This window comes from Onychomys torridus, chromosome 4 (assembly GCF_903995425.1).
Source record: "Onychomys torridus chromosome 4, mOncTor1.1, whole genome shotgun sequence".
Lineage (NCBI taxonomy): Eukaryota > Metazoa > Chordata > Mammalia > Rodentia > Cricetidae > Onychomys > Onychomys torridus.
The window spans coordinates 147,674,207-147,696,514 of NC_050446.1; the positions used below are offsets into that span (position 1 = coordinate 147,674,207).

The window sequence follows — 22,308 nt, forward strand, 5'->3', positions numbered from 1 at the left end:
CCTTCAGCAGTCCAGCATTGGTGGTGGGTCTCCATCGTGGTCAGCAGAATTTTCTCGGAGCTTGTCTGCCTGCAGGAACCAGGACACCGTCTCCTGCGATGTGTCTTCCTCCGAGTAAGAGCAAAGCTCGCCGGCGGCCTGCTTCTGCACACTGCGATCTGGAATAATGGACTCGGGGAGGAGTGCTGGGGAAACCTTGAGTGTTACTTTTCCTGCTTTGGGGGAGGGGAGGCTTAACGGAGTTGGTGGGAGGCAAAGCACTGAAATGTCCCTCTAGGACACCAAGGCGAGGATTCCTCTCCCGCCAGGAACCTCTTGGGAAAACCTCCCAGGCCTCTCCGGTGCTTGTCTTTGCAGAATGATGTGTGGGTACCAGCTCCCAAGGCTGCAGACCTGGAGGCTGGGCTGTGTACCATCCTCTCCTATTCCTATGCGTGCCTGCGGCTGCCGTCGGGGCAAGCGTCGGAGTTCACTGTGACCCCCCAGCTCTGCTCCCGAAAGAAAGTTGAGACCACTTTCCTAGTGGTCTTTTTTTTTTTTTTTTTTCTAGAAAGTGGGTGTCTAGGTTCTAAGTACAGTCTTCAGAAATTTAGCCACGGGTCTGGAGTTGTGCTAACAGCTTTAACGACTCTGAAGGAGACGCACGGGTCAGGGGTCTTAGCCCTCCACCGGCAGGGAGAGCTTCTGGAGACACTAGGTTGTGTGTGTGTGTCGGGGGAGTGTCTCTGGTTCTCTCTGCTCTTCTGCAGCAGCCGGCTCAGAACAGAAGCCCCCGGCCACGGTCCCCCAGTTCCCACAAGCCACGGCTGGAAGGCACTGAGTCCCACAGTCCCATGGCCACCGCCGGTCCCAGAGGGGCCAGACTCCAGAAGCTTTGTGTTTGCAGGAATGAAGGGTTGTCTTGTCAGTCCCAGGGGCACGCGAGAGACACGCGCAGGCGGGATGCCGCCGCCCCTCCCGGCCCAGTCCGGCCTCTGGGCACCTTCCGGGCCTCCCCGCCCCGTAGGCCTCTGCCTTTGTTCGGCACATTAGCATAAAGCTGCCACGGATCTCCCGTTTAAATAATTCCACACAAAAGGAGAGTGCATGAAAGAGATCGAACAAGGGTGAAGCCGCGAGGCCGCGCCGGGCGCTGGGCGCGGGAGGGACGCGCTCGAGTGTCCCCTCCCCTCCAGGGCCCAGGGCCCCCAGCAATCTGCAATCTGCTGCGCACCCATTATGAAGCCACCGCTTTCATACCACCACCACCACCACCACCACCACCACCACCACCACCACCACCCCCCACCCACCCACCCACCCACCCACACACCCACCCACTCCCACCCCTCCCGGTGGCGTCCGGCCACCTCACACTCATTGGAGTGCCCTCAGGGCTGTTTGTTTTTGCTTTGGATAGGGACAGTAAAGGAGGCTATGGGGTGGTTGGACCCAGGCCTGGCTGCTTAGAGGGGCGGCGTTGGTGAAGCCAGAAGACGTGGGAATGTCTCAGCCAGAACCTTGGGGCAAGTGCGCCGGATAGCGCTGACCTGACAGGTGGACAATGAACCTGGGTGCAGAGGCACTGTCGCCCCCACCCCCGTCCCCGCCCCCGTGTCTGAAAAAGAACGTACAGAAGCGGAGCCAAACCCACCAGAGAGGCCGGCGACCCCATTGCCAGCACCCCACATCCCACATCACCACCCTCTGGGAGCCTGAAGGGCACTTGTGGCCTGGGCCTGTTTCTGCCCTTGGGTTCAGGGTGTGTTTCTCTCACAACTTAACCTCGGAGCTTGCTTAGATCCCTCTCCTCTTTGGTACACCTTTCCACCCTTTCTCTCCCACCCCCTTTGACTGTTTTTCCCTCCCTCCCCGCTTCCTGTCATTCGTTCCCCTTCTCCCCAACCCCTGCGCCACCTCTCTTTGGGCCAGTCTTCCTGTCTTTTCCTCTCCACCTCTCTCCTGGTCTTCCTCCTCACTTCCAGTCGCCTCTTTACCTCAGACAGTCCCTCTCCCCATCTCTTCCAGCCCCCTTCCTCCTCCCCCCCCCACGCCCCGAGTGTTTCTTTGCAGATCTTGACAATCCCTTCCCCCTTCTCATCCCAGCCCCCCCCCCTCCATCTATGTCCTTCCTCGGTCCCCTCCTCCTCCTCTACCCTCTTCCGCTCTTACCTTCTCTTTTTCCCTCCCTCGATCTTTCCCCGACTCCTCTTACCCCCTCCCCCCCCCCCCAACAGGCCAACGTGTGTTATTTTATTTGTCTAGAGAGAGCCTATTTGTTCAGTGATGTGTGGCCTCCTGGTCGCCTGCTTTAATGGGGGACTCGGAGGCTGGGTTTCTGTGAGCATTAGCATACAGCTGCCGGGCTCCCGCCCCGGCCCCGAGCTTACTTTACCGGCCTTATCTACACTTCTCTCAGCCAGAAAACAATCAACCGCTCCTCACACACGCGACTTTCCAGTCCGACCCTGTTAAGACTAGCTCGCCCAACTGCATTCTGTCCTTGTGTTCCTGTGTTCAATCTCTCTCTCTTTCTCTCTGTAAATATTGATTGGCTGATTTTTTTTTTATCCTCCAGACAGGTTTTCTTTCTCTTTCACACCATTTCTTACTTTTCTTTTGAATTCCTGTGATATTTGAGTGCAGAAAAACCACAAGGAGGCATTTGTAGCAAGGAGGAGGCTCCATTTCGTTTTAAGGACCTGGCATCTGTGAGAACATTAGAAGCATCAGTGAAGCAGTGTTTGGAAATTTAACTTTGGTATTTTCTTGATGATAACCCTTGGTTAAAACAATACAATTCTAAGATCAGGTGGGGACCCTCTGAGATGTTCCGATGGTGGCCTCTTTAAATCTTTACGGTGGGCTCTATTCTCCTGAAGTCCCTAAGAGAGCTGGTTTGAAGCTGGTACCCAAGGCTATGAGGGCTTTCCTTCTTAGGAAACTTGTTCTCAATGGCTGCACATATATGCCAAAGGTCCCAATTCTGGAACTTGCTTTCAAAGAGCGGGACAAGGATTAAAATGTCACCAGACACCTTTTGTAGGCCACAGTATGCTTTAGATGCTCTCATGTGTCTTGTGATGTCCCTGGCCACTCTTTTAAAGGCAGTAAAGAAAACACGGCAGTTAGCAGAATTATACAAAACTTGCTGTTAAGGTTAACATAGTCATCTGGGGTCACTTTTGTGTAACGAGAGGCTTTATCATGGTAATAGTTGGTCACAAAAGTCATAAATGTTAAACTGGCTCACTGACTTTGTTCTGTTAATCTCTAGCCCAGTATCCCAGGGCCTGTCACCCAAACCTCTACATTTGCTGAGCAGTTTGACCCAGGTCCTCTCAGGAACTGGAAGAGGGAAGGAAGAGGGCCTGGTGCCTGAGCTGACAACCCTGTTGGGTGTGAATTCTGAAACGTGGACCATCAGCAATTGGTTCCCATTCAAGTGATAGTTTGTACCATATGGCCACTGCTGCCCTCCTCCTCGATGCCCGGTGCATTTGTGTGAAACCTATGTGTGAAGGAATTAGTGGCATTTGTTACTTGCTTTTGTCTGGCTTCAGAAAGATGGGAGTTCAGTGTTCGGGAACAAGTTTGTTGTGTGACAATGGACATGTCAAACAACTTGGTTGCTCCAAGTACCCAGAGTTGGATGGTGTGTGTAGAGTTTTGGATTTCTAGCTTCCATTTTGCCTTGTGGAAGCTGGGAGAATCTTACCACTGTGCCTGTGTGTGTGTGTGTGTGTGTGTGTGTGTGTGTGTGTGTGATAAAACCCAGAATATGTTCATAAAATCCAAGCTCTACTGTGGGTCAGTGCACTGTTCCTGTTTGTTCCTGAATTCAAGTGCTTTGGAGGTGGGCAATTAAAACTTGCTTTATGAGAGAAAGTTTCTTGCTTGCTCACTTCCTTCTTTCCTCCTCTCCCTCCCTCCCTTCCTCCTTTCTTCAAGATAGTTCCACTTTGCAGTCCAGGCTGGCCTCCAAATCACTACATAGCTCAGACTGGCCTTGAACTCATGGTGATCCTCCTGTCTCAGCTTCTGGTGGTGCTAGAAAGGAGAAAAAGAAAATTCTGATCCACATTGGACACACTAGGGGCCAGCCTTCCTCCTACCTCGCTCCACCGGAGATCAGAGTCGAATAAAATGAACTAGATTAATATCCCTCTACATTTTAGAATTTGAAATCTATGTGTGAATTTCCAAGTTATCCAATTTTTCTTAGTCTATATGTTCATAATCAGCAAAATGAATTTAAAAAAAAACAAACAATAAGGGCTGTGAAAGTAGTCTCCTTGGTTTCAAAAGGTCAGGAATGTTCCACCTAGTCCTCCTGAGGGTAGATGACAGATTTAATTTCTCCTTGTCTGCTTACCAATTTTCCATTCTGGGCACATTATTTTATTTTTGTATTACCCACTATTACTTGGTACGCATAGGAAGAGCTAATGAAACTGCCACCAGAACACTTCGGGAACTCAAACAGACTCACACAAAGGTAAAAACAAGTTTTGCTCAGTAGGAGTTCATTTTATTGCTAGAGTGGATTATTCTGCACAGAACATGCCTGTTTGTAAAGCTCCCTGGTTTAGCAGTGCCACACAGACAAGCGCCACCTACTGGAACACCAGGAAACCACAGGAGGAAGAGCGGGGATTGGGGGAGGGGCAAGGGGACTTGTCTGCTGAGCACTTGGCTGACCTGAGCTAGGAAGTGATGCCAGGGGGCCTCTGGCCACAGCTAAATGATGCCTGGCCACGCATACATGGGCAGGTGGTACTTGTTGTAATGAAGGTAATCCAGGATGCTCTTCTCCAGCAGGTTTTTGTAGATGGAATCCTCGAAAACCCTTTGGAGGTATTTCTGGGGCTTCTCATTCAGGTTTATTTCCTCATCCTCTATCTTGTAGGCTAGCTGCTCCATGGAAGGTATGTCTATCTCCTGTGAATGCAGTTAAGAGGACAAAGTCAGAGCATCCTGGGACTCAGCACCACCAGAACAGGGCAGTGTCAGCTCCCCAAGGATGGGGGCTTTTTCTAGCTTTGCAGAAACTATTCATAAAGATGACAAGACACAGGCAATGCACACTATTGTTCTTATCATTTTCAGTGGACAGTTCAGTTCACTCACACCACTGTACAACCACCATCATCTGTCTGTCTGTCTGCAGAGTCTGAATCCTGGATGACAGAATCCATCTCCGTTAGCAGGAACATGCAGTCCTGTCCCTACCCAACCCCAGTCCCTGGCTCCTTTCCAGGGCACCTCAGACAACTGCAGCCACACACTGCTTATGTTTTTACAGAAGGATTATTTTTATAATGTAGCATGATGTCATCAAGGATGATAATGGTAAGCCTTTAGTTTTTCAGATAAACGTTATCTACTTGCTTTAACATTTTGGACATGAAAACCCCTAGATTTTTGGTGGGTCTTGCTAAGGGGTAGAGTTTAAGACCTTCAGAATAAGTTATCAGTACATTTTTTTCTATAACATCCTTCAACATAGGAGTCAGAAAGAATAAAGTCCTTTTAGACTACGCACAGTCTACAAAGAGTAGAGGTTTTCCGACATCTTGTAAAAATTTCAAAATACATTTTGACAGGCTGCACTGCCGGGTGCCCACCACTCAGATCCCATAGGTGGCCCTTGTTGTGGGGCCCTGTCCATCGACAGCAGGGTTGTCGTTAAGGATTTTGAGCTGTGTGATCTTGCCAGCATGGTGACTACTGATCATCCCCTCAAACAAAAGTCACAGTGTATTTACATCAACTTCTAACATCCCCATGTATTTCAAATAGAAAAGAAGTTGGAGTTAATTGTGGGGTTCTATTGGACCATCAGATAGAAGACTCAGCTCTGTGGATGCACATTATCGTCTGGCTATTTCAACAAAATATGACCAGGTTTGAGAGATTATAAACATGGCATTTAGAACAGAATGACATGAAATGGGGTATGACAGAAATGGAGATTGAAAGCTGAATGGTGGGTTGGAGAAAGGCAACTGATGCCTGGAACCCAGAGCTGGAGCGCTGGAAACATCAAAGTGCAGGCACAATCCTTGGACACAGCCTGCTGTCTTCATGAAGCTGGTTCTTTCTTCAGTATTTCTGGAGGATTCTATCTGACCAGCATCAAACATTGAACTATTAGAAAGTGGGGCTTGTTACTGTACAAGGCTGTTCTACAGTGGGGAAGGGCAGGGGAAGGTCACAGAGTGGCACCTGTGACCTCTCCTCTCAATTGTGTTTACCTGCCCCCAGCAAACCTTAGAGTGCCCAATGTCTTATGTGATCTATTGTATTTGGTTTCTTTCACTTAGCATAATGTCTTTGCTTTTTAAAATTCCCTTATATTTAAATCTAATTTTTAGCTCATAATAATCATGTATATTTATGGGGTACCATGTAATGTTATGATGCATATATACATTGTGAGATGATTAAGGCCAATTAACATATCCATTGTTGTATATACTCACCATCTCTGTGGTAAGAACATTTAAAACCACCCGTACGACAATTCTGAAACAACTGTACATTATTATTAGCATCAGTTACCAGGCTGTACAATAGGTGACTAAAACTTGCTCTTGTCAAAACATCTCCCCTTCCCCCATTCTCCTAGTCTGGCCAGCTACCTGCAACCACCATTCTATGCTCTTCAGATTTTGTAAGTGAAATTATGAAGAGCCTGGCTTCTTTCACTTGGCAACAGGTTAATCTACATTGTTGCATAGAACAATTCACTTTAGGGCTGAATAGTATTCTACTATGTATACAGACCCTATTTTTGTTTTCCATTAACCCATGAGTGGGTAACTAGGCTATTTCTGTATCTTGGTTATTGATACTACAGTGAATACGGAGTGTAGACATGCCTTCCACACACCAATTTCATTATGAACTCCTCTGGAGATATACTCAGAAGTGGATCTGTTGATTACACGGTGACTCCACCTGTGACCTCTGTACTACTTTCCAAGATGGCCTTCACTTACATTCCCACCAACAGTGTTCAATAAGCTTCTTTTGTCTGTGTCTTCACAGTCCTTACCTCCAGCATTTTATAACAAAAATTCCTACAGGGTCTGGAGGTAACTTGCTGTGTTTTTACTTTTCAATCCTTGCTGGTGTTAACCATTGTTTTTATGTTTACCTCCTGACAATCTGTAGGCTTCCTTTTGACAAATGCCTGTTTAGATCATTTACTTATTTTAAAAAATCAGTTATTTGTTTTGTTATCAAACTGATTAAGTTGCTCATGTACTATCGATATTGGGCCCTTATCCAGTGTGTGATTGCAAATACTTTCTCACAACCTGTGGGTTGTATGGATTCTGGTCACCATCTCTTTGCTGTGGGGAAGCTGTTCAGTTTGACCTAGACCCACTTCCTTATTTCTGCTTTTCTTGCCTGTGCTTGGGTCATATCTAGAAAATTCTTGCCCAGATATCAAGGAGTCTTCCTCTTCCTCTTGTTTTCTTCTAGGAATTCTGTGGTTTCTATTTTATAAGTGTTCTGATAAGAACACCATTTGTTGTTGTTCTTTCATATGTGAGTGTCTAATTTTCTCATTGTCCTTAGCAGAATCTGTCCTGTCTCCATTGTATGGCATCTTTCTTAAAAAAAAAAAAAAAAAAAAAAAAAAAAGAAAGAAAGAAAGAAAGGAAGAAAGGAAGAAAGGAAGAAAGGAAGAAAGGAAGAAAAATCAATTGACTAGGAGGATGGAAAGATGGTTCAGTGGTTAAGATCAATGGCTACTTTCCCAAAGGACCAGAGTTTGATTCCCAGCACTCACATGGTGGCTAACATGTCTAAACTCCAGTTCTAGGTGATCTGATGCCCTCTTTTGGCCCCTTTGGGAACTAGGCATGCAAGTGGTGCACACAGATACTCATGCAGGCAAAACACTCAGATGGAAAATAAAAATTAAAAAACTAACAAAACACCTTAAAATCAGTGAATTAAATACATTGTATTCATGTATGAAGGTGCCAAAGGAAATATAAAAATTTTAAAAAGGAATCCTTCCAGCAGATTGAATGCCTGGGCTTATTTCTGGGCTCTGATTCCCGTCCTGTTGGCCAGTGTATTTGTTTGTATTCTAGCACCATGCTGTGTTGGTTACTGTAGCATTGACATGTATTTCAGAATTAGGTAGCATGGTGTTTCCAGCTTTACTTTTTCTTTTTTTCCCTCTCAAGATTATTTTGGTCTTCTGTGGTTCCATATAAATCTGAGAGTTTTTTCCTGTTCCTATGCAAACAGACACTGGAATTTTTCTAGGGATAACACTAAATCTTGTGTTGCTGTGGGTGATATCGACATGTGTTCTATTTGCTTGTGTCATCTTCTGCTTCTTTATTTCCTTTGGCTCAAGTCTTGGGTGTCTGAAAGGCTGTATGGTGCTAGAAGGATCTGTAGAGAGGCCACAGAGGAAACTGCATGTTGGGACTCTCACACCTGCTTGGGGATGGCCTTTTCTGGAGACACTTGCTGGCCAGGCCTGAGGCCACCAGCTGGCAGAGGCAGTATGGGTACCTCCATCCTCTCTTGAGGAGTATCACCTGCTCATCAAGGTGGTGGCTGTCCAGGGGGTTACAGAGATGGAGATCTGCTGGGTAGACCCAGAGCAGATGGTCCACAGCAGCCTGACTGACTGTTCCTTATAAGACCCTGGCAGCTTCCACAGAACCTTCCACTGCACCCAGGCTTTCTCCCATTATCTCCATTTGGTGTCTGCTGTTCTGGGAAGCACGTGGCCACCAGGGTGGTTGCCTAATGGATTGTGGATGATTCTGGAGGAAATGGCCCACACATTCTAGAGCCATGTTGAGTTGCTGAAACAGAGCCCAGGATGAGGTAGGTGTAGGAAGCCCTCAGACACAAGGACCCTAGGTAGTGGACAAGGGAATGACTAGAGGAGCTAACCTGACCAGTTAGGGTGGCCACTGTTTCCATTACAGGAAGACGTGTTGGCTGGGCCTGAAGTCAGGAGGTGGCAGGCATCTTATCCTGGAGCTACTGACTGAAAAGGACTAGAGGGTGGCTGGAGGCTGAGAAGAGAGAGCCCTGGGGCCTGCTGCAGTTGAATCAGGAGGCAGATCTGCCAGAGCTGAGGGCAGCTGCTCTCATCAATGTGGGACGTGCTCCTTGGTTGGGTGACCTTATTTGTTGTTGTTGTTGAAGGGGTGTGGGGTGGGGTGAAGGTCGGGGTGCTGAGGCTCAGGTACCAATGTTTATGCCTTTCTGTTTTTGGTTTATAGGCTCCATGTCCTTGGATATAGCCACTCTGATTTTTCTTAATGCTATTGTAAACAAGATTATTTTCTTAATTTCTTTTCTAGTAAGATCACTGTCAGTGCTTTGCTTTTCTGACCTGCCACTTACTGGCTTTGTTAATCAGGTGGCTTTTCTCGTCTCTGTCTCTGTCTCTCTCTCTCTCTCATGTGTGTGCTGCTGGGAACAGAACCTGGAGCCCGGCACATACCATGGAGTCACACTCCCAGTCTGTCTTCCACACTCCCAGTCTTCATTTATCTGTTCTAACTGGGTTGAGCACCCAGCTTCCTGCTCTGACCACCTGCTGCTGTTCTAAGTTCTTCTAGAACTTTATGGAGAAAAAAAAGAAAAAGAAAGAAAGGGAGGAAGGAAGGAGGGAATGAAGGAAAGAAAAAAGAACCCTTTTTCTTTCCTAAGTTCCTTCTGGTCATGGTATTTTCTCTCACACAGCAGCAGAAGAGTAACCAACACAGAAGTCACCCATTTCATTTTCTTGCCTAATTGCTCTGGCTGGGAACTCTGGCCGGAATATTTCATTATTATCTAATGGAATTGGCAAGAATGGGTGTTCTTTTCCTATCCCTGATCTCTGACTATGATGCTAACCGTGAGCTTGTACTGTGGGATAGGAGGTCATGTCTCTGCTGGGAAGCTCACACTGCTTTTGTCCTGGAAGATGATTTGGGGGCTAATTTTTTTTTTTTTTAATTTCATGGCTGAGTATTATCACATGTGTGAAGAGACCAATTTGTTTATCCATCAATATGCTGACGGACATGTGGGTGGCTCCCTCTGTCTAGCTGTTCTGAGTGCTTTGAATGTTGTGTACAAGCATTCATTTGAATACCTTTCAAGTCTTCAAAGAAACTGATACCTAAAAGTACAGTTGCTGGGCCAGAGGATAATTCTCTGTAACGCTTTTAGGAATCAAATAATTTTTCATAGTGGCTGCTTAACTTTACATTCTCACTAGCAGCTAGGTAAGGATGCTTTTCCCCCCACATTTAGTGTCTTTTTAGAAAAAGACTTATTTTCAAGAGTGTTTCACCCACATGTACACCATGTATGTGTCTGATCCAGGTAGAGTCCAGAAGAAGGCGTCAGATCCCTTGGACCTGGAGTTACTGACAATTAGGGGCTGACAGGTGGGTGCTGGGAATCAAACTAAGGTCTTCTGGAAGAACTCTTAACTTCTGGGTCATCTCTCTCTAGTCTTGTCCTTTTTTATTTTATTTTATTTTTTTATTATAGTCACCCCAGTGAATGTGTAGTGGTATGCCATTGTTCTGATTTTTATTGCCCTAATGCTTAATATCATTGAACATCTTCTCATGTAAATGAGCTTATGTGTGGACCCATACTTATTTGTTTGCTTGTTTATTTGTTTATTCCTGGGACTCACTGTATAACTGAGACTGGCCTTGATCCTCCTGCCTCAACATCTCAAATGCTGGGCAGAATTCCAGTATGCGCTCTAGTGCCTGGCTACCTCCAGAACTTTCGTTTTCTTCTGTCGATCTCTGAGGCTGTCCTTAGGAAGTGCCACACTGGTTTGTTACTGTTGCTTTGAAGTAAGGCTTGAAGTCAGAAAGTGTGAAGCCTTCCCCTTTATTCTGCTCTTCCCAGAAGACAGTTTTGGCCACTTGAAATCTCTTGTATTTCTATATGAACCTTTCTATGTCCATAAAAAATGCCTTTGGGATTTTGGTAGAATTTCACTGCATCTGTAGAATGTTTTGGGTGATGCTGTCATCTTAACAGAACTGTCTCTAAGCCTGTGAACACGATGTCCTTCTATTTATTTAGACCTCTGAATCTTCCAGGACATTGTGTAGCTTTCACAGTGTCCAGTGTTGTACTGCTTTAATTAAATAGATTCCCAAGTATTTTATTCTTTTTCACGTTACTACAAGTGGAACTATTTTCTTCATTTCCTTCCCATTCATTTCATTCTCTATTAATGTAGACAGCTGACTGTGTGCGTTGATCTTGTATCTTGCAATTTTGCCAAGTGCATTTATTAGCTTTATTATTTTCTGGATTCGTTAGAATTGTATCATCTGGGAAAAGCCATAGTTTCACTTACGCCTTCCCAAGGCAGGTGCCTCTTCTTTCCTCTTCCTTGTTTCGTCGCTCTGTCTGGACAGTCTCTAATTGTCTTGCAGGGCAGTGTTGAACATAAATGGTAGATGGAGACATCTTTGCCTAACTCCAGACCTCAAGGGTAAGCCTTCAGCTTTCAGTTACTCACCACCTAGTCTGATGTTAGCTGTAGATTTTTCATAATTTATCAGGAGGGGGACATTTCCTTTTACTGCTAGTTTTTAAAAAAAATGTCTGTATGTCTGTGCAAATGAATGCCACTTGTATGGGTATGCCCATGGAGGCCAGCTGAAGGCACAGGATCCACTGGAGCTGGAGTTACAGGGAGTTGTGAACAGCCTGACATGAGTGCTTGGATATGAACTTGGGTTCCCTCTTAGCCATGGAGCCATCTCTCTACAGATACTACTGCTAGTCGGTCAACTATGGAATTTATCTTCATTTTCCTTATTTCCTTCTCTCCCTTTCTTCCTCCCTCCCTTTATTTCTTTTATTTTCTGTTGTCGAAACAACAGCTCATATATCATGTAGAGGGTATCTTAAAACTTGCTATATAGCGGAGGATGACCTTGACTCCTGGATGCCTCAGCCCCTGGTCCCACCCTCCCCAGTACTGTGATTGCAGGTGTTGGACACCATACCTGGTGTTCTCAGATGAGATGACACTGCTCTCTTTCTCACCTCACTGCAGAATACTCTGCTCTCCTAGCACTGGGATTACAAGGACATGCCATGTCTCCTGGCTTTCTATGTGGGTTCTGGGGATTCACTCAGGCCCGTGGGCTTACATAGCCACCACTTACTGACCAGGCCACATCCCCTGCCCGGTGAGAGGTCTTCCTTATTGATTCAATGGCTTTGTTATAGATCTGTGGGGATTTTCTGGTTCTTCTTGGGTCAGTTTTCCAGGTTCTGGGTTTCTAGGAGTGTGTCTGTCGTTCTCATCCGGGTATCTTCTAGTTGATGGCACAGGATTGTTCAGTATAGTCTCTTAAAATCCTTTCTCATTTTCATAAGCCTATGGAAATGTCTTGACTTTGTTGATCTTTCAAACAACGGATTTTGTTCTCATTGGCTATTATTTTTCTAGTCTCCATTTCACTTTTCTCTGCTCTGTTTTGAAAAAACCCTTCCTTCCTTCCTTCCTTCCTTCCTTCCTTCCTTCCTTCCTCCCTCCCTCCCTCCCTTCCTCCCTCCCTCCTTTCCTCTCTTCAGATATTGAATTAATTTGTTGTCTTACTTTAGTTCCTTATGGAGGTATGACGCTGGATTATTATTTGAAATCTCTCAATTTTTTGTATTCATTTATGTGTATGAGTGTGTGTGTGTGTGTGTGTGTGTGTGTGTGTGTGTGTGTGTGTGCATGCATGCGTGTGCGTGCAGGCTCCTTCTGCAGAGGCCAAAACAAGAGTGTCAGATCCCCTGGAACTGGAGTTACAGATGGCTATGAGCTTCCTGACATGGCTGCTGGGAACAGAACTCGGCTCCTCTGGAAGAACTCCAGGCACTCTTAACCCCTTTGCTATCTCTCCAGCCCAACCCTTCCTGTTTAAAAAGTCAACATTTGTATCTACAAATTCTCTCTGAGAACTCTTTCTGCAAACACTGTTGTGAATGGTGTTTCCATGTGCACTCACCTCTAAGTATCTCTAATGTCCCTTCTGTAGTCTGCTTTGACCAACTCACTGGTTTCTTTTTTGTTTTGAGGCAGGGTTTCTCTGTGTAGTCTTGGTGCCTGTCCTGAATCTTGCTCTGTAGACGAGGCTGGCCTCGAACTCACAGAACTCTGCCTGCCTCTGCCTCCTGAGTGCTGGGATTAAAGGTGTGTACCACTACCACCTGGCTACTCACTGGTTTCTTAAAACTGCACTGCAAGCGGTTTGGATATCTTAACATTATCGACAGGAGTTCTGTGGCCCTGAATGTCCTATCCTGGAAAAGGTGTTCTCCAGTGCTGCCGAACAGCTGTCCTGTGCAGATGTGCTGGCTCCACATGGGTCATAGCACTGTGAAATCCTCCTCCTCCTTGCCGGAAGCCTGGTCTCAACATTGCTCAAAGTGATATACTGAAATATCCAAGCCTTACTTACACTTATTTTCCAGCCCATCAACTTTGCTTCAGATATTTGGGGGCTCTACTACGAAGGCTGCATATGTTACTTTTTTCTTAAAGGAATTAGAAGAGTGATTTTTGACTTTCAAAATTTGACTATGGCCAGTGACTCATAGGCTTCATCTATAGATAAAATGTGATGTTCTCAATTTATCATTAAAAACTGAAGTGCCAGGGACACTATACTTCATGTTTCAGATCCTGGTCTACTTTGGCGTTGAATCAAAAAGGGATATAAAAATGGGTTCAAACGTCTCGATATTTAGGAATAAGGATTACTGTTATTCTTCAATGTAGCCACCGTTTTTATTTTTCTGTTGTCAGACTCATAAATGAAACCCCTGTCTCTCCGTGTGGCCATCAGTTGCCCTGCCAGTTCCAGTGCTGTGGCGGTTATCCCCACCCTCAGTTGGTGGTGGCTGGCATGAGCAGAACCGTCCTTTGCTCCCTCCCACAGGCTTGCACATGTCCTTTTGCCCCTCTTTGATGTCTGTCTAGAAGGAACAGCTAGGCCTTGTTCTGTGGCTATCTGAGGTTTCTCCAAAGTGACCCTAAATTTGAATAGCGGTAGACACCATACTACACACCACCTCTCCGTGTGGCTTTCCCACTTGGCGAATGGAAAGGCTAAAAGCATAACAGTACCCAGTGAGGTTCTTCCCTTAGCCCCTCATGGAGGCAGCCACACTCTCTGGCTAGAAACCCTATGCTTGTTGGCATAGGTCAAAAGCTGCTCCTGTCCTGAGTCGGCACAGCAAACTGGCTCACGGCCGATGTCAGGTTGTGGATGAAAATCTGAGGGACCCTTGAGGAGTCCTGTCGAACGTGATGGGTGTCACTAAGTTTAACAGCTTCCATTTCTTTTTTCTCAACATTTGCTCCGATATTGATGCATTATTGTTAATGCTTAAGTGCATTCCTTGTGTCCAGTATTTTGTGAGTGTAGACCGTGGTGTAAATGGCATGGTATCATACAGAATAGTCTCGTTGTCCTAAGGGATCCTCTGTGTTCACCTGCTCACCCAGGCTTCTCTCATTCCTCTAAACCCAGGAAAATTGATGTTTTAGGAAATTGAATTTTATTGAAGAAGATATGGTCTGTTGGTAACAATTATGCTAAAATATTTTTAAGCTCTCTGCTTTCCAGTATTTACCTCAGAAACAGGCTACTAACAAGAAAACACTATGTATATCCTAAAACCCATGAGTGCTGTGCAAAGCATTAACCAAGGAGCTCAAGTGTGGGGTTAAAAAAGCTTCAGTGGGAGGCACCCAGGCAGTGGGACCCGGACCTGTCCTTAGTGCTTGAGCTGGCTGTTTGGAACCTTGGGCTTACACAGGGACACTTTGATCATCCTGGAAGGAGGGGACTGGACCTGCCTGTACTGAATCCACCAGGTTTAAATGAATCCCCAGGGGAGTCTTGGCCCTGGAGGACATGGGAATGGAGGGGAGGGGATGGGGAAAGGTAGGGGTGGGGCGGGAGGGGGGAGGACAGGGGAACCCATGGCTAATGTGTAAAATTAAAACACAAATATAATAAATTAAAAAAAGGAAAAAAATAAAATCCCATTAATAAATATTAAAAAACAAACAAACAAACACGTGTTTAATCACAGTACTAAGGAGACAGAGGCAGAGGCAGAGGCAGAAAGATCTCTGTAAATTTGAAGCCTGCCTGGTCTACATAGCGAGTTCCAGGAGCAGCCAAAACTACGTAGAGAGAACACTCAAAATAAATATATATTTTTTTAAATTAAAAAAAAAAAAAGCTTCAGTGGCATCACTCCGGGACAGATGAATCTTTGCTCCAGTGACAGGAGGGGAGGTGTCCAAGGCGCTGGACATCTAGAGACACTAGGTTTGCAATGGTGGTTCAGATCTCAACCTGAGCTGACCTTCTCCAGGCTCCAGGATGGAGCTCAGTGCCTGTGTGCCCTGTACCCATCCATCTTTAATATAGTTGGCTCTCCATAGCCACACCAGCAGCTCCACACCAGCAGATTCAATGAACAAGGGACCGAAATTACTTGGAAAAAATTACACCTATGTTGGCAGTGTCCATGTATTATTCTTTTCATTATTCTTTAAATTCTCCACACCGTTTTGGTAGGCAATTTAAGGAATCTAGAGACGATCTGATGTATGCAGAAGAGGTTCTATGCAGACACTGCTCTAGTCTATAGAAGGGACGCAGGCATCTGAACACATGCTTCAGAATCCTTAGGGTACCTGAGTTGGGTTCAGGGAGTGTCTATAAATCACTCCAGTTGGAATGACTTCAGCACTATCTGACTTTCACGTTTACTCACGTTGCTTCTCCCTCAAGGCCATGTGGGACTGAAGAGAAGCATCCATGCTTATGGAGGAGTCTTTGACTCTTTAATGTAAATATTTCCTACTGACATTGACCTGCCGGGCTTTAACCTGTGTGGACCCAAAAGCATGCCAATTTTGATTTAAACTCTAAATCTATGCTTCCGATTGGAATCTAGTTCAGATTAGTAAATCGCCTCCATTTCAGAACAGGCTCCCGAGGAGTTGCATTGGAAATGGAGGGTGAAGATGAGACAGTGATCTGACCCTGTACGGCCCTGGGCCTCCCAACCCAGCTGGAGAGTAAGAGCTTTGAGTTGGAAGCTTGTTTACCAGACTGCCATGTAGCTAACCTCTCATGGGTTATTTGATGTCAGTGTCTCCATTGGTGTAAGGTCTAGGAGGTTCCTCCCGCCCACCTTACAGGGTTTTGTTACATTAAGTGAGATGGTGTAAGCTGGGGGGCTAGAGTATGGTAAGGGCTACATAAACAACTTCATCTAGGCTGTCCAGCGTGGTGGCTCTACCACAGGACATGCAAGGCTGAAGACTCCATGACAGAAGAGGACATAGGAATTGTCTATTAAGCTATCAGAATGAGACAGACACCGATAAAGGCCCAGGCATGTTGTCTCTCTGCATCAAGGTGGAGTCTGGGATGGATATTCTGCCTCTTTGAGAAAAGATACTAACTTTCCTCAGACTTTTAACATGAAGTCTCACAAATACCTCCTTTTCTCCACAGAGGTATGTGCTGAGCATGGAGCCTCTGGGACATTGAGTCTAACTTACAGATAATTCTCTACTTATTATGTAGATGTGTTAGTTATAAAATTAGTGTATTCTGACATTGAGGTGATTCTCTTGGTTCTTTCTTTCTTTCTTTCTTTCTTTCTTTCTTTCTTTCTTTCTTTCTTTCTATTTTTTTGGTTGGGTGGGGGAGGCAGGGCTTTTGAGACAGTCTTGTGTAGCTTAGGCAAGTCTGGAACTTACTATGTAGCAGAGAATCATTGTGAATTCCCAAGCTTCCTGCTTCATTGCCAAAGAGCCGCATTAGAGACACAGGTCACCAGACCTGGCATTTTTATTTTTGTTAAGCACAGGCACGCACACACACACATGCACGCACATGTACCCTCAGCAATAACAGACAGAAAACTAAAGGAATGCAATTTTCATTTTGGGCAGCAGGTAAAAAAACATTTATATCTAGTTTTCAGTCAACATAGTTATCCAATCATGAAGATAAAGCTACTTACAAAAAATGCAAATGCAATGTACTGTCCAGAAAAGGATTTGAGGAAAGTCACTACCCCTGAACATTTATAGACTCCAGAGTTTATTTAAGGAAGTACAGGGGTGCTAAAAAAAAAATCCCACTGTGAGATGGGAATGTAGGGGAAAGTCCAAATGATCATCGGCTGTCAACTGCTTACAATTTGCAAGGAATAACACCCACATATCCATTAATCACTCTTACCTGCTTGGAGTTTAAGATTTGGCGCAACTCCTTCCTGAGATCAATAAAACGATCGTGGAAGATGGCCATGCACCACGGCTCCGTGAAGTAGCTGGTAAGGGAAGAAGAGATTCAGTTAGCTGGCAACCCTCTCATTACCACTAATAAAGTATTTACCTGCTTTTTTGCCTTGATAAATTACAGTTCTGGCCCCATTGCAATCGTTTGCTCATAAAGAGCCTCGCAGAGCAGCCTGGCCAATCAATGTTTTAAATGGATGTTCCTGATGGAAGGCCAGGTTCCGTAATTACATTTAAAGTGGTTTAATTCAGAGCTGGGGCAGGACCCAGTGAAGAATCCTGATTTTATCAGAATTTAAAAGCCTGAAGACTTGTAAAGAACGGCGTCTCCATTATCTGCCCTCATTTGAGAAAAACAGATTGCAGGATTGACTGAACTGCTGCATGAACAGATTAAATTTGGGTAGAAAATAACACAAATGTTGTTCGTCATTAAGGTTTCTGGATTAATAATGAGCAGAAAACAGGCCACCTCAGTGTCGCAGCCTGGCCTCTGCACAGCTCAGTTGATGCTTACCTGAACCGAGTGCAGGGCGGCTGTGCTTTTGTGTGCAGGCTACTAACTGGTCACTGGAGGCTGAACAGATGCCCACTTTATATGGAAAACAACACGGCCCTCCGTCCTTCACAGTGATCCCCGAAAATGTGATACATTCATGGAAAATCTGATACATTTTTTGTGACAACCAAGCACATTTACTGAATTTTAACCTTTCCTATATTGTAATGTGAAGCATCTTGGGACAGGAAACCAAACTCCCTCAGGGTTTGAGCCTGACTCCATGGATGTCACACTCCTCTCTGAAAATCAGTTTGCTGACTCTGTCATTGTTCACAGGTGCCTTGGGTATGCACACAGGAAGAAGAAACTGGTTTCCAGCCAGAGGAGCAACAGAGGTTTAAATCCCCAGGGTTATCAGGCACCAGAAGGTGAACATAACAGGAATCTGCACTTGGGTCTGCATGGCACTCAGTTGTGACCTGATTCCCTGCTTAATCACCACCTGTAGTTCATCCAGCCTCAGCTCCACCAACACCATCTACCCGTTGCCCACAGTGTTCCCACCATGCTTCCAGGTACTAGAAAAACTGTGGGGACTCAAAGGACAGATGTCCCTTCCAACATGGAGCTTACATTCTTGTGAATACTAAGGAATGGACGGTATGCTAGACAAAGAAGACTTTATTGGGAGAAAAACTAAATGATGCAGAGAAACTGTGGGGGTGGAAGATAATGAAAGGCTTAATTCTGAGGCCATGGCTTGGTGAGCCAAGACCCAAGGGAAGGGAGAGGAAGTCACATGGAAACCTGAGGGGAAAGCATGCCTGAGTAGGAAGCAAGAGTGTAAACTCCTGGAGGCAGGAAGGGGCCTGGATCACATAGGAAGGTGAGATAGTCACAACAGCAGGGTGACAGTCTGTAGGGGAAGGATGGACAGGTCGCCCACCCCTAATGGAGGTGTCTAGTCACATCCACCATGATCCCATGGGTACAAAGCTTGGCAATTGCACACAGTAGGCATCAAGTGAGAGGTCACCCACTGAGTGCACATTTTGCTCTGCCCGATTATGACTGCATGGCTTTAAGTTGTCTTTCATAAGCCTAGAATGCAATTCTGCTAAAGGAGGCTAAGCACAACAAAATGCCCCAAGATACACAGCATCAAGAAAGGGAGAATGAGTTGGATGTGTTGGTGAAAACCTGCAATCCCAGCTCTCAGGAGCCTGAATTAGGAGACCAGGGCATTCAGGGTCAACTTGGGCCATAGGACGAGTTTGTGGCCAGCCTGGCTGTCTCAAAAAGCCAAGACTCAACAGCCATTTATTCTTCACATTTTGAGCATCAACAGCTGCCCACTGCAAACACAAGCCTTCCTGTCATATCTCCATATTGCAGATAGAGCCAGTATCCCTCTTGCACACCATCTGAACAAGTAAACAGTACTTTGTTATTTTCACTGGTTTGTACGTGCAAAATTTTAAATGTTCTCTCCATGGAATCATTCCCTCATCCAAAGACATCTGTTGGTTTGGTTTGTATATTGTTTGAAATTTATGCAGAAAATAACCCAGCACAGGTGGGATCTTGAAAAGTCTCCCCAAGAAACTGTCCATTTTGGGGTTATCACCAAAATGCCAGAATGTCCTTATTTGCTCAAATCTATGGTGACTCATTGTATGCTGAAATATAGAGGTACATATCAAAGGATCTGTTGACTAACAGTCTTTCAAGATATCTTTTCTTGCTTCACCCATCATAATAATTAGGCCAAGGAATTTCTGAATGTCCTTCTGTGTAACCAGAGACCACTTTAGAGTTCTAGACGGTGTTTTGCAGTTCATTGGGTTTGGTCATGATAGTTGGACAGCTGCACAATATCTCAAACAATTAATTACCATAAAAGAGATTAGTCACAGAGGGTACAGAGTCCTACTGAGGTAGAAATGTACTGACCCCAGCATGACCTTCAACCTTTTTTTTTTTTGTTTTTCAAGACAGGGTTTCTCTGTGTAGCTTTGCATCTTTCCTGGATCTCGCTTTGTAGACCAGGCTGGCCTCCAACTCTCAAAGATCTGCCTGCCTCTGCCTCCCGAGTGCTGGGATTAAAGGCGGGTGCCACCACCGCTTGGCTGACCTTCAAACTTTTGTAAGCATGATGGTGTGTCAGTTTCAGACCAACAGTTATCTGTAGCTTCATCAGCACCATCAGAATCAGTTGTCCATAGCTTCATTGGGATCATCAGAATCAGTTGTCCGTAGCTTCATTGGGATCATCAGAATCAGTTGTCCATAGCTTCATTGGGATCATCAGTATCAGTTGTCCATAGCTTCATTGGGATCATCAGAATCAGTTGTCCATAGCTTCATTGGGATCATCAGTATCAGTTGTCCATAGCTTCATTGGGATCATCAGAATCAGTTGTCCGTAGCTTCATTGGGATCATCAGAATCAGTTGTCCATAGCTTCATCAGCACCATCAGAATCAGTTGTCCGTAGCTTCATCAGTATCAGAATCACTTACAGCACCACCATCTTGAGCTTCCTTACAGATCCAATAATTTTACTGTCAATAGAACCATCTCTGGAATTGTCAAGACAGTCATCCAAATCTTTGCTCTCACTAGGAATATGTGATGCATTATTGTTGAGTTACTTCTGGAAATGTATCAGTTTTGTCATTTCCCTCCTTTTTCTGAGAGAAGACATTTATAAACATGCCAAGAACTTGAAGACAAAGACTATTTGAATGATCAAAATACAATGTAACTGCAGTGCTTTATGGGTTCATGCAATTATATAGTATTTTGCAGATTAACCTGCACGGTTTCCACCAATGAGATCGCTTTATTCAATGTGGGCAAGACAATGTGTTGACATCTAAGGTCCATAACAGACTGCATGTGAAAAACAAGAAAACTCATGAGTGGTCCTTAACAGGTGGTGCATGGCACATGGGAAAACTCACGAGCTAATGAAATGTGTTAGTCTTTTAACCCCCAGTGATGCCCCCTTCTCTCATTTCACAGGCATTCTCTTATCCCTCCCTTCTGTTTTTGAGACAGGCAATCTTACTATGTAGCTCTGACTAGGTTGGACTGGCCAAGTAGACCAGGCTGGCCTTTAACTCACAGATCTCTACCCGTCACTACCTCCCAAGTGCTGGGATTAAAGGGATTATCTTAGTTAGGGATTTTATTGCTGCAATGACACACCATGACCAAAAAAGCAAGTCTAGGGAGAAAGGGTTTATTTGACTTACACTTTCACATCATAGCCCATCATTGAAGAAAGTCAGGACAGAAACTCAAAACAAGGCAAGAACCTGGAGGCAAGAACCAATGCAGAGGCCATGGAGGGGTGCTGCTTACTGGCTTGCTCTCATGGCTTGCTCAGCCTACTTTTTTGTTCGTTTTTTTGAGACAGGGTTTCTCTGTGTAGTTTTGGTGCCTTACCTGGATCTCACTCTGTAGACCAGGCTGGCCTGGAACTCATAGAGATCCGCCTGGCTCTGCCTCCTGAGTGTTGGGATTAAAGGCGAGTGCCACCACTGCCTGGCTGACAGCCTGCTTTCTTACAGAAGCCAGGACCACCAGCCCAGGGATGGCACCACCACAATAGGTTGGGCCTTTCCCCATCAATTTTTAATTAAGAAAATGCCCCACACATACATTACATATAAACACACACACACACCATCCACACATTACATATAAACACACACATTCACACCACACACCACACAAACACACACATACACACATCATATATCACAACAACCCCCCATCCCCCCATCCCCCCACACATATTCAGAGGGTGTGAGTTCTGGGCCCCTGCAGCAGCCAGCACAGGGGGGCCTCAGATTGAAGCTCCTGACAAGGTAGGGATCAGACTTATCTGTCCCCCTCCTCTACGGCAAGCTTTGGCTTCAGCCATCCACTTACAGGATGGGTGATAGGGGATCAGGGCTGCTGGGATGCTGAGCTCTTCGTGAAAATTAGACAAGTGTTGAATTTAACCAAACTCCTCTGCAAGGGTGATTAGTCAAATGGGGATTGTTTCCTCAGATACAAGGACATCAGAGAGAGGTTTTACTTCAAGGTACCAGTCATGGTGCCCCTCCCCCAAGGATCTCTGGGCTTCAGCTAACTAACTTCCTTCATTGGAAAGGGGGATCTTGATGGAGATCCTGCTAAGCCCATCATAGCATGAAAAGATACAACGGGAAATATGACCCACCTCATACACGCAGCATGGAGATCCAGTGCAAGGCACACTATGGGCAGGGCAAGCTGTCACCAGGGAAAGTCAAGCCCCCAGTCACTGATCTTGGAATGGATTGAAATGCAATGTATAAGTACAGTTTCTGCTCATTGCACCTTGCTCTGACCCCATATGAGAGTAAATAAAATCCTGAGCTGAACCACTGCGAGTCAGGGACTGGGCCTGCTTGCTGAGCTGAGGTCTGTT

General features: G+C 45.4%; 1 protein-coding gene across 1 annotated transcript in view; it reads right to left on the bottom strand.

Moving 5' to 3' along the window:
* Window positions 1-4,499: 4,499 nt before the first annotated feature.
* Cfap61 (cilia and flagella associated protein 61) overlaps window positions 4,500-22,308 on the bottom strand; it is a 295,900-nt gene continuing 278,091 nt past the window's right edge. Inside the window, exons 26-27 of the mRNA XM_036186271.1 lie at window positions 17,280-17,370; window positions 4,500-4,920 (exon numbers count right to left, since the gene is read on the bottom strand). Coding sequence (XP_036042164.1) covers window positions 4,720-4,920; window positions 17,280-17,370 — 292 coding nt within the window. The 3' untranslated portion in view covers window positions 4,500-4,719. The remainder of the gene's footprint in view (window positions 4,921-17,279; window positions 17,371-22,308) is intronic.